At 42.6% G+C, this 12,112-nt stretch overlaps 2 protein-coding genes and 1 pseudogene across 3 annotated transcripts in view; all 3 read right to left on the bottom strand.

The window, feature by feature from the left end:
• Positions 1-12,112, bottom strand: part of tpma (alpha-tropomyosin) — a gene marked incomplete at its 5' end in the record, with an annotated part of 303,129 nt that overhangs the window by 146,374 nt on the left and 144,643 nt on the right. The gene's annotated exons all lie outside the window — the stretch shown is intronic.
• On the bottom strand, positions 54-1,981 carry LOC308083076 (kelch domain-containing protein 3-like). The gene has a single exon (XM_080425212.1). It carries the CDS (start codon positions 1,336-1,338, stop codon positions 127-129), a length of 1,212 nt encoding a protein of 403 aa, XP_080281338.1. The 5' UTR covers positions 1,339-1,981; the 3' UTR covers positions 54-126.
• Positions 7,137-12,112, bottom strand: part of LOC308080842 (transmembrane protein 266-like) — a 68,896-nt pseudogene continuing 63,920 nt past the window's right edge. Inside the window, exons 9-11 of the transcript in view lie at positions 8,814-8,876; positions 7,750-8,040; positions 7,137-7,368 (exon numbers count right to left, since the gene is read on the bottom strand). The product of the transcript in view is annotated as a transmembrane protein 266-like (transcript). The remainder of the gene's footprint in view (positions 7,369-7,749; positions 8,041-8,813; positions 8,877-12,112) is intronic.

Raw genomic sequence — 12,112 nt, 5'->3', positions numbered from 1 at the left:
TTAGATGTAATATATCTTTGGGGTTTGTAATGAATAAATATTGTGCATGGAACAAATATTGCCATTTGTCTTGTTGCAAGAGTAACAAAAAATGTTTGGGCGCGGTTTGGGTGCTTGAAAATATGGTCACACTACTTTTGAAGGTTGCCGATATCCTCGTCTCTCCATTTCTTCTGTCCCGTTCCCTGTAACTTCTCTGCCATTATCTATTATCTTTTTCTTTTTTCTTCTTGGTCTTTTCATGTTTTTTCTTCTGTCGCTGTTGGTAGTCATGGCTGCCAGTTCCCACCGGATGTCATGTGGGAGTTCCGACTGCTGCAGACCATACTGAATAACGGCTAGCTTGCATAACGCCTTCAGACTAGGACTTAAGTCTAAGACGTACAGGTCATCCGTGTTTCCCCCAAAGAGGATGATGCGATCTCCCACCATGCAACAGCACATCCGATACATCCACGAACACGGGCCTTCCCCCTTGGGCTCCACGTTCTTCCAGGAGAGGGTCTCTGGATTAAATTTCCACAGGTCGTTGAAGATCTCGTGCAGACTACAATTCTGGCCACCGAATATGTACAGCTCTCCATTGTAGGCAAAGGCTGAGTGACACTCGCGTCCTTCTGGGAGAAGCTGTGCAGAAGGCGTGCTCAGCCAGCTGTTGGTCTCTGTGTCAAACACTCTGATGCTGTAGTAGATGTTGCTCGCTTGGCCTCCAAACACAAACACCTTTGAGCCGATGATGGTGGCAGAGTGGCATTCCGAAACAGGTGGCGGAGTTCCCCTGGTGTTAAGTAAAGCCCAGACCATTGTCGCGGTGTCCAACGTGTAGATGTTGTTAGTATATCTGGTACGCTCGTTGAATCCTCCAAAGATATACATGACCTTCCCCAAGACGCAGGCAGAGTGGTTGCGCCTCGTCTCAGGAACGGTCCCGGAGATCCTGGGCTTGAACCATCCGTGCGAGTCGACGTCGAACGCGTAAAGCACGTTGCAGTACTCCTCTACCTCGCTGTCCACGATCCCGCCCCAGATGTAGATAACGTCCTCTGTCAGTGCCGCCGTGTGGCCGTAGCGCATGGAGGGAACGTCCAGGGGGTGCTCTCCTCCGCCTCCGGTGGTCAGTGTAAGTGGTGGACGAGAGCGCCCGCTCGTCACTGGGGGTAACTTCGTCCAGCTCAGGGATACCGCGTTGAAGACGTGAACGTCGATGTGTCCTCTGTCGTACCGATACGTCTCCATCGTACAGAAACCCCCGAAGGAGTAAACCTTGTGGCCGACTGTCACCGCAGCATGACACGCTCGCTTCGGCCCTCCTTTAAGATGCACCATCCAGTTCAACATTTGACATGCGTAATGTAGACGAAACGTAGACAAAAATGGATTTTCCGCGTCTTGCTCCGTGGAAGAATGTCGGGCTGTCCGAGGCCTTATAACGGTACAGCGGCACAAATGTCACGCAAATCCAACATGTGACAAACCAGGGACAAACCGTAGACAATCTACAATTACGTTTCACAATGTATCCAGAGCGACTTACAAGTCTGCAATCAGAATATGCAGAGTAGGCATGAACTCCAGTCGATAAACAAGGTAAATAGTCACATACATCAAAAAGTGGGATTCCCAATCTTGCTCCGTGAAAGAATGGGGTGCAGTTGTCCACGCCAACACTTATATCGGTACAGCGTGAAACCGGCAGGTTGGGTTGGCCAATCAGGGAATCTGATGCCTGTTGATGTCCCTAATATGGGAAATTGATCGCCGTAGCAACCCGAGCCCCTGGCAGGCTCTCTGCAAATCCCTCGTGCCATGCAGCATAGCATAAGTACAAACTACAAAGTGTTGTGCATTGGCTTAAACAAAAGTTTGGTGTTTTTGCTTATTTCTTCCTAGAATTATTTTCTTGGGAACATTTCTAATTAAAGATAGTGGTAGGTAGTGAGACCAGCCATGCTGTATGGCTTGGAAACGGTGGCACTAAACTTTGGCTATTTGAAAATAGTTGATCTACAAGCTCACAACATTTTGCGATGCGACACGCTATCATGGTCAGTATACGTCAGTATCATGTCAGTATCATGGTCAGTATAAAGTCACATCAGGACCCTCTCACAGCACTGAGCTAGATAGTGGTACTGTAGGTAGTGAGACCAGCCATGCTGTATGGCTTGGAAACGGTGGCACTGACAAAAAGACAGGAGACAGAGCTGGAGGTGGCAGAATTGAGGATGCTACGATTCTCATTAGGGGTGACAAGGAAAGACATGATCAGAAATGATTACATTAGAGGATCAGCCCAGGTTAGAAGGTTTGGGGGTAAAGCAAGAGAGGCGAGGTTGAGATGGTTTGGACATGTGAAAAGGAGGGATGAGGGGAGAAGGATGCTGAAGATGTAAGCTTTGCCAAGCCCTATCTCCTGTTTCCTTTGCGTGAAGCAGCTTGATATACAAGTTCACCCCCTGGACATGACGCCATATGTTGCAGGGACTTTGCAGGGACCCCAACCTTGATGCTGAGTGCCAAGCAGGGAGGCATTGGGTCCCATTTTTAGAGTCTTTGGTATGACCCGGCCGGGGATCGAACTCCGACCGCCCAGTCTCAGGGCGGACATTCTAACCACAAGGCCACTGAACTGGTCTGAAGATTTTGTGGTCTGAAGACCACAAAATCTGCTGGAAACCCCATATAAGGCATGTGGGAGTCAAGATGGCAAAGAGCATTTCCGTTATTAACAAGGCAAGACACATCCATTAGTCATATACTGTATTATTATATTAACCTGATAATAATACACGACACAAGTATTGACATTATACATCCTTATATTACTGTCAATATCATGCAGCGTGTTTCTAAATCAATCTCTAAATCAATGTGTGTGTGTGTGTGTGTGTGTGTGTGAGAGAGAGAGAACGAGGGCCGCATGTGTGGGAGGGCATGCTGTGTAAATGAATATGCGTGCTAAACACCATGTAAAATTCATGCATCCTTGGAGTGTGATGTAAACACTGTGATGATTGAATCTATCTATGCAATCTGAGCCAGGGATAGGGCTTGATAAGCATTATGCTTCTCCCCGTCCCCCTTTTGGACTCTTATTATGTCAACCTGACTACCTGTACCATGGGCCTGTCATTTCAACTGAGCAGCTCCACTTAGCTGCATGCCTGTATCACGTGCTGAAAATAACGACGAGCGTGAATCACAACGTAGTTTAGTGTAAACTAAGCATAAGTCAGTGATAGTCTTTTGTTTCTAGCTCTAAAAACAAAACAACAGAACGAGTCTAGTTCCCCATATTGGGATTTTGTTGGAAGGAAATCTTCTACCATTAATTACTTAATTACTTTCAGTACTTGGTTTTCTTATTGTATTGATCGCTTGCTTGGAGCCTTAATTGTACACTTGTAAACATTTAACAAGCAACAAAATGGTACAGTAGTCTACTGTATCTTTTGAATTAATTATATGAAACTTAATTCTCCTTAGGATTTACAATGACATGACCAATTAGCTGTTGTGACAGGTCTTTCAATGTTAATTACCCTAAATAATTGAAATGTCTCGTGATATGCAAATAGGAATAGTAATTACATTTCAGACATTAGTCTAGTATGTGATTTTTATATGACACAGTATATCGTCACTGTCGGGTGGAAACCTTGTATGTCCAAAACGGTTACTTTACAGGAAATGTAAAAAAGTACCTGTGTTCCAATGGATCCAACTTAGTTATTATTTTGACAAAATATTATATATGGGGTTCAGGAGGGTTCAGAACCCTAGCCCTTCTTAACCCTCTGCCCCCTTTAACCATAGCATTTCTTAACCCTCGGCCCGAGGGTTTTATGTCATAAAAGGCCTGAACACCTCCAAATTAAGGTCTAATTAAGACCTTAAAAATGATTAACATTTTATTTGCACCCTTGGTGTTAAATTAATCTGACCTTTTCATTGACTTCACTTATTAACTACGTAACATTTCCACCAGACACTACACAACACTCTCCAAACCAAGGTCCTTGTTTTCAAAACCGTTCTGCAGCCCTTGATGAAGTGTCTTTCTGATTGTTTTCACACAAATCATCTTTACCAAACAACGCACAAAATTATGTCAAAATGTACTTTCTTTTGTCGCGTTGTGAGCTTGCAGATTAGCTATTTTTATTCTGACATTTAAAACAAATGTTGAAGCTTTTCGCCTATAATTACATGCTCAAAATAGGGATACATTATCAGTGGTGGAAAGTAACTAAGTACTTTTACTCTGTATATTTTGATTATTATTTGAAAACATACATTAACCACTCCAGCCCTTTTTAAACGTTGGCTTTTGGCTTGAAAACAGCTGATCTACAAGCTCACAACATTTTGCGATGCGACACGTTGTGAGCTATCATGGTCAGTATACGTCAGTATCATGTCGGTATCATGGTCAGTATCCTGACAGTATCACGTCAGTATCACGTCAGTATTATTGTCAGTATCACGTCAGTATTATTGTCAGTATCACGTCAGTATTATTGTCAGTATCACGTCAGTATTATTGTCAGTATTATTGTCAGTATCACGTCAGTATTATGGTCAGTATCACATCAGTATTATGGTCAGTATCATGTCAGTATCATGGTCAGTATAAAGTCACATCAGGACCCTCTCACAGCACTGAGCTGTCAGTTGACAGCTCATGTTCATTGTATGAAGTGACTTTACTGTAGTATTGAAAATTAGTGTGAATTTTAATGTCTCAACCTAAATAACAAAAAAAGCTAAACACAGGTATGGAACTCCTGGTTTACTAGAATGGGGTTAAATTCCGCTGACTACGTTAATGACTATGGTGCTGACTATATGGTTACTGACTATGGTGCTGACTATATGGTTACTGACTATGGTGCTGACTATATGGTTACTGACTATGGTGCTGACTATATGGTTACTGACTATGGTGCTGACTATGTTAATGACTGTTGCTGACTATGGTGCTGCTGACTACATTGATGACTAAGGTGCTGACTATGGTACTGACTATGGTGCTGACTACGTTAAGGACTGTCTTTGTTACAACTCAATAATTAAAAAAACAAACAACAAAAGTCACCTTAAAAATGTAAATACACTTTTTTTTTCTATTTATTTTTTATTCGAATGACATCACCTACATTTGGCAACTCGTTCCTCTCTATTAAGTTTACAAAACCATGTGTAAACATTAAAGTGCAAAGGATTGGCCTGCCATTCAGGGCATACTGTACTGTACTTTACTGTACTTCTTTAAAGGTTCATGCTACACAAGCACTCCAGTCTGGTGTCTTGTACATAATCCACTGACATCCTTTCTCAATCTACCCACACACACATCATGTACCCTCTTAACTGTCTCAATAAAGTTAAGAGAAAATAATAATACTGTCAAATAAACCTGTGGTTTCATCCCAAACATCCATAATTTAGTGCTAGAAAGTTAAGGTAAGAAATTGGCTGTTGTTTGCACCAAGGTTATTATAGTTCACTAAACAAAATAACAAAAAGTTGAATTGAAAAAACACTTTAGTTAACTGAAATAAAAATAAAGCAAACGATAACTATACTTACTGTATTGTGTGTTTTTTCTTCTTCGTCTTTATTCAGTCAATTTATACACTTAGGTAAAAAAAAATCCAAAATCTCTATCTCTTTTGAGATATTTAATTTAATTTAATTTATAACTATACTAACCTTGGTTGACACGGCTATACCAGTCTAGTGTACCCTGTGGCGTTTTGGACAGAGAACTGTACAATGTGCGTTAAAAGTTGTTCATACAAGTCAAGTCAAACGGAAGCCACCTCCACACACTGTTCGGAGCTCAAAACATCAGAAAGCTGTCACAGAGTATTAGTTAGAATACTAGAGAAGTTCAGGCTTGAGTTAGTGAATAATGGCCCCTTTGCTGGTTTTGTTTCACTTTAGGTTAAGTATTTTTGAATCCCAGTCATAATAGGAATTCCTGATGAGAAGACGTTAGCACCATCACTCCAGTCCCCGGGATGGTGCTGTCCATGTTGTGCTATAATTCTGGTAATTGTTTACTTGGATGCCTCAAGGTAGGTTGTACAGAAAGTAAAAGAGCCAGCTGATAGTGTCATTTTCTGGAAACGACTTTTGAGATACTTCAGAAGTCTTCTGCTTAAAGGAGAAATCCGGACATTTTAAGTGTTATCTTTGATGTGTCGTTACTCACCTACCGACGTAGAAAGTGGCGTTGTTTTTTTCCATCGATTCCCCTGTCGTCATTTTTTCAACCCCCTCCGTTTGCATAATGGGAGCGCGTGGCTTAGGGAAATTCGTCTATTATAACCGATGCAAAGTTATTTTTTTCTCTACTACTACTCATTGTAGAGTCTCATGATAGTCAAACATGCGCTGAAAGTTCCTGAGAGGCTACCGCTAATGCCGAACGAGCTAACGCTAGTTGCTTGTTTCTCTCCCAGAACCTGGCAACTTGGTGTTGCCAGGTAGAGAAACAAGCAACCAGTGTTAAATCGTTCGGCATTAGCGGTAGCCTCTCAGGAACTTTCAGCGCATGTTTGACTATCATGAGATTATTAGCTTGTAGCTTGGATTGTGCCAAGGGACACTGTGGCATTACGGAGTATACATTAGGCATTAAGGCCCTTGCACAAACATGTAGAAAATAAAATAAATAAAAACTGCAGGAATCGAAAATCAACCTTATCTTCATTTAATTGGTCCTCACTAATGCTTATTATAAGATGGCACCATTTCTGTCTACTCACACTCTGTCTCAGAGGAGGGCTGTGGACAGTTCAGAAACCTGCCTACCAATGACATCATCGGGAGGCACATTTGGTCATTTTAAAGTTCCAGGAAGAGGGGTTTTTAAAAAAAAATAGTAGTTTAGCTTCTATTAGCCTCATCGATGATGCCATTTGTAGGCAGGTTTCTGAACTGTCCATAACCCACCAATGAGACACAGAGCAAGTATAGCCTGAAATCTTATAATGAACATGAGTGAGGAGTCAGGACCGATTATATGAAGAGACTGTTAAGTATCTACAGTAGGAGCACTTAAAGAGCTTACAATGAAAAAGATAAGATCTAGGCCAAACAGGTGTACAATATAAATCATTGTGTTTTCACACATCTGTGTTAAATCCAAAACCTACACACCTGGCAGGCGTATCGGCCGGCCAAAGGAGCCTATTTCTCCTCTGGGGAGGGCTCAGTGGCACCGCCCTGAAGGTGGATGAGAGGTTTAGTCTGCAGCAGTACACAGCCACCCCTGCCTTGGCCACGGCACTCCCCCCTGGTTCCTACGGTTGTAGATGTTTATCCTGTGGTCCAACTGGGGGCTGAGGAGCGTCAATTCTGTGGACATCATCTGAGGTCTGAGGAGTGTCAATTATGTGGACGGCGTCCACAGTTAGGCCCTTCTGTCCCGGGCGGGGTAGGACTCCAACTATCGATTATTTTCTCAGTGATTATTCTATACACATAATCTTAACGATTATGGGTCAAATGGGTCAAAAATAATAACGAAGAAACAAACATTTTCAAAAAATTCAATAAAATAAACTTTTAAGAAATGGTGAAAATAGCCGATCGACCAGCGCTGGTCGATCGGCTATTTTCACTATTTTTTTAAACAGGGCATAAGTGGTTAATTCATAATGTATTTGTGTACGTTTGGGTCCCGGGGGGGAGACACCAAATGTATCTGTTGAGTCTGGAGCTGAAAAGTTTGGGAACCCCTGCTGCTGCCGTAGTTCAAGGCGAGTTCCCGTGCGACGGTTCCCCCGCAGTCCGTTGTGGACGAACCCAGCGTGTGGGTGCTCACACTGAGGGTGCTCACGCTGAGGGGGCGGGCCGTCAGGCTGCCACTGGAGCGCGATACGCCGGTGGAGGCGTCACTCACGGCGCTGCCCGCCCGCTCCACAACCAGGAGCCGGTTTGATTGGACGGGGTTCTGCACGGTGGGGAGGTGGACGTCGATGGCCGTCGTGGTGATCACCCTGGCTCCTGCCGCAGACGCCCCCGTGTCTGGAAGGGAGGGAGACGATGAGGGGATCAGTGTAGCAACACTGGCAAAACACACTGGGCTTTTTTAACTGCTTGCATACTAAATTAACACATTAATTTAAAATAAATACATTTTAATAAACAAATCATTTTAAATAATAAATCATATTTTTTAAATTGAGGCTGTCTAATATGAACCAGCAAAACTGATTTCAGAGAATTCATGTGAAGATATGCAATTAAAGGTGCAGTAAGGGGGGTTTCTTTTGTTGAAATAAGTGTTAAATAGCTCAATATTAACAGGGCTCTCCCAGCTCTTGAATAAACAGAAAATGCATTTTCAGGACGGGATACCATTTTATCCAATTAGCAGAGAAACATCGAAGCTGATTCGATGAAATTGGACACCCACCTGAAAATATATTTTCTGTTTATCAGAGAGACAGAAGAGGAGACGCCTGTAGCAATGATTACTATCTTAATAGAGATTATTTACCAAAAATAAATCACTTTCAACAATGTTTTTATAAGGTATGGGTTCATATAGGTGTCACTGATTCATACTGAGTGGCCACTCTAAATGGTGCATTTACTGTATTCAAGTAAAGGCATCAACCTGCTGATGAGTAGCAGATAAGGGGTTCAATGTCTTGCTCAAGGACACTTTGACACTAAGCCAGGGGGAGCTGGGGGTCGAACCAGGAACCTTATGATTCCAAGACAGCTGCTCTACCTGCGGCCCCCAGCCCACCGGTTGAGAACCACTGCTGTTAGTGCTGTAGATAGTCACTTACCACTACTTGCTTCACAGTAGTACTGACTGATATAGTTGTTCATGTCGTCACGTACCACTGCATCTGAGTACAAATGGACAGGAGCATTTCAGTACATGTTCTAATCTAATGATTATTGTGATTATTTTATGACCACAACTAACACTATGGACGTTTTCATGTATAAAATAAAGTGTCAAGAACATTAAAATGGTTATTTAGAACAAAATGATATATTTCTAATACTCGATAACAATATCATGTCCTGTTCTTCCAGATATAAGGTTTATCTGCCAAGAAATACATTTTTGGCTATCAATGCTGATAATAAGTAGTGTTAGGAGGGTCTAATGCTTAATTGTCTAATGTCTGTTGAGCATCAGGTCCAGTTAACTACATCTAGAAATAATGCAAATATTTTTAAAATAAAGTTAAAAAAACGAAACAAAAATGTTATGAGAACATCATTTACTTCAAATTTGCATGTGATAAAACCATTTGACATTTTCGGGCGCATTCTGTAGTTTTCATTATTTTATAATGAAGCAAATATCTTTTCAACTGACATGAAACCAACATGACTAAATATGTATATTTAAAAGAAACCTGACCCACGCCTTTAAAATGTGTCACCTTGCCAACCCCATTTTGTCACTGACCCTTTTACAGCATCATAGCAACTCTCCATTTTATGATTATTCAGTTTCAATAGGATTTTTTTCTTTTGTTTTTGAATATTATATAGGTGGGCCCTTTATTGTGTTCTAATCAAGCAAATAAATGGGCCCCACGTGAAAATGAAACACATTGTGAGCATGTAGATCGGCTATCTTTGCAATTGTATTAAAAAACTTAAATTTTTAAATAATCGTCACAATACGATATCGTCGTCACAACATCAATATGGAGGCATTTGGTTGTGTCTGTATCAGCCAGCCCTACGGGAGGGGGTGGGCTGGTGGTATTTAGACACTGAGACAGAGAGATGGAGAACGAGGCCGACTCTTTGTTCAGACACACATCCAGGCCTCACAGTGATCCGCTCCGCTCTCCTATGCTCCGCTCCGCTTCATTGGCCCTGATCTCACTGTCTGCCTGCTGAGTGCAGGGCGCCCAAAGTGCCCTGAGTGCTAGCCCCCGTCCCGCGGGACCCCACGCACCGGCTCTGACGGGTAATTTCATTTATTTTGCAGCCTAAAATATTAATCCCAGTGAGCCATCCCCTTTCGGAGAAGGAAGAAGCATCGTGCGGCACTAAAACAAGGCCGAGACAATCGCTCCTCGATTAATAAGACATGAGTCTGGGCTAAGAGAATGGGCCGTCCGGCGAAAATAAAAGGCTGTTCTCCTCGTCTGTGTGATAGCCGGGCTATCAGGCTGTCATCTGACTGAAGGAAATGGACGGGCCATGTGAAAAGGTCATGGCATTTCATTTCTAAATCACTGTCAAGGTAAAGGTGTCAGATCTAGACAAGGCAAGAGAAGAATGGTTTTGTTATTCAAAGAAAGTCAACTTAACCACATGGACCCTATAGAGCAGTGGTTCTCAAACGTTTTCAAGTCAAGGACCCCCAAAATGATATGTATTTGGCTGCGGATCCCCCATCAAAAAAAAAAAATGGTGCCAGGGGTTTTTCAAAAATAGCAGCTCTAAAAGCTCATAGCGCGGCACTTGTAGATCGGTTCCGGAAGGAGAGACACAAAGAGTCTCCTTTGTGTCTCCTACCGGAACTGCTGCCTACCGGTCTGCTGGTCATCAAATTATTGGCTTAGGAATGCGACAAAAACAAAAAAATATTAGTCTCCATGGGGTGACTAATCGATAGAATTAGATTTTGGGGGTGAACTATCCCTTTAAAGGACGTATGTCTGTTCTTTGTTGTTCTTTGAAAAGAATCTACAGTAGCTTCAAGCTGTGAGAGAAAACCCTGCGGTCACGCTGATCACTGAAAAATAAGATGTAACAGTGAAAAACTTGAATCTTGAATGACTTGCTCTTTCTTTGCCTATGTTTCCTACAAGGAGAGAGTCTTGGCAGTCACCGGCAGTGGTGTAAAGTAACTTAAGTGCATGTACTCAAGTACTGTACTTAAGTACAATGTTGAGTTCTACTCCACTACATCTCAGAGGCAAATATTGTACTTTTACTCCACTACAATTATTTGAAAACTTGAGTTACTACGTACTTTGTAGATTTTCATTATTATTACAAAACATACAACAGAGTATTTCTACATTGCAGTATTGATACTTTACCTGTAACGCATCTGTGTCACTTTAGATTTCTTTGGCTATTCAAAAATAGCAGATCTACAAGCTCATAGCGCGGCACCGAGTGCCGCGCTATGAACTTGTAGATCTGCTATTTTTGAAAAATAGTGTTTTTTTGTTGTTGTTTTTTTCAAAACATTTTTTTAAGATTCTTAAAACATATTTAAGAATCGCCTCAGGTCTTAATGGGTTAAGTAAAAAATGCGAGTGCTCTTTCCACCACTGGCCACCAGCCAGAATGAGAATGAATGACATTTCGGTGACACCCCTCAGGCGAGCGTGAGAGCCCCGTCCTTCCCCACTCAGATCGCCTCGCAGCCTGCAGGCTGCCCAGCCGAGGCCCCGAGGCCTAAGTGCTCGTCCCGGTTACCGTGTTTCCGTAAAAAGCCTCGCTTGTTCCTTGAGAGGCAGATTGCCCCTCTGTGCCCCCTGGGGGGCGGTCAACGGGGTCCCTCCGGGGTCTCGCAGGGGCTCTATTGTGGTTTTGCAGGTGAAGGGAACAGATGTTTGGCGGCGGACCACCCTCTCCACACGACAAGACCCCAAAGCACAGAGCACTCTGTACCTGAAATAGCCCCAGAGTGGTCTGGGACCCGCCTCGCTAGCCAGGGGGGGCTTCTGGGCAGTGGAGGAAAGTAACTAAGTACATTTACTCAAGTACTGTACTTATAGTATACCATTGAGGTACTTATACTTCACTTGAAGCAGATTTTACTCCCCTACAATTATTTGAAAACTGTACTTTTTTTTGGAATTAATACAAAACCCATATTCTATATTTCAGCTATCCGTGATGTTGACATGGTGCGAGCTTATCTGGATCTACAATTTTGTGGCTATTTTGAATGCTGTCCTAAAATGTTTATGTCCTCACAAATATAGTAATGCAAACCTGTGTGTGTGTGTGTGTGTGTGTGCGTTAGTGGTGTGTGAGAATATGGGTGTTTTCTAAAAGCTTTTTTGCCCACCGTATTGATCCTGCAGGCAGTGCCTGCGGTCATAGTGCTGTTGTGTGTGTGTGTGTGTGTTTGTGTGCGTGTGTGTGTGTG

The sequence above is a fragment of the Gymnoscopelus braueri genome, assembly GCF_963280865.1.
Source record: "Gymnoscopelus braueri genome assembly, chromosome: 1".
Classification (NCBI taxonomy): Eukaryota; Metazoa; Chordata; class Actinopteri; order Myctophiformes; family Myctophidae; genus Gymnoscopelus; species Gymnoscopelus braueri.
Note: the sequence above shows the minus strand (reverse complement) of the source record. Positions and strands in the feature narration are given on the sequence as shown.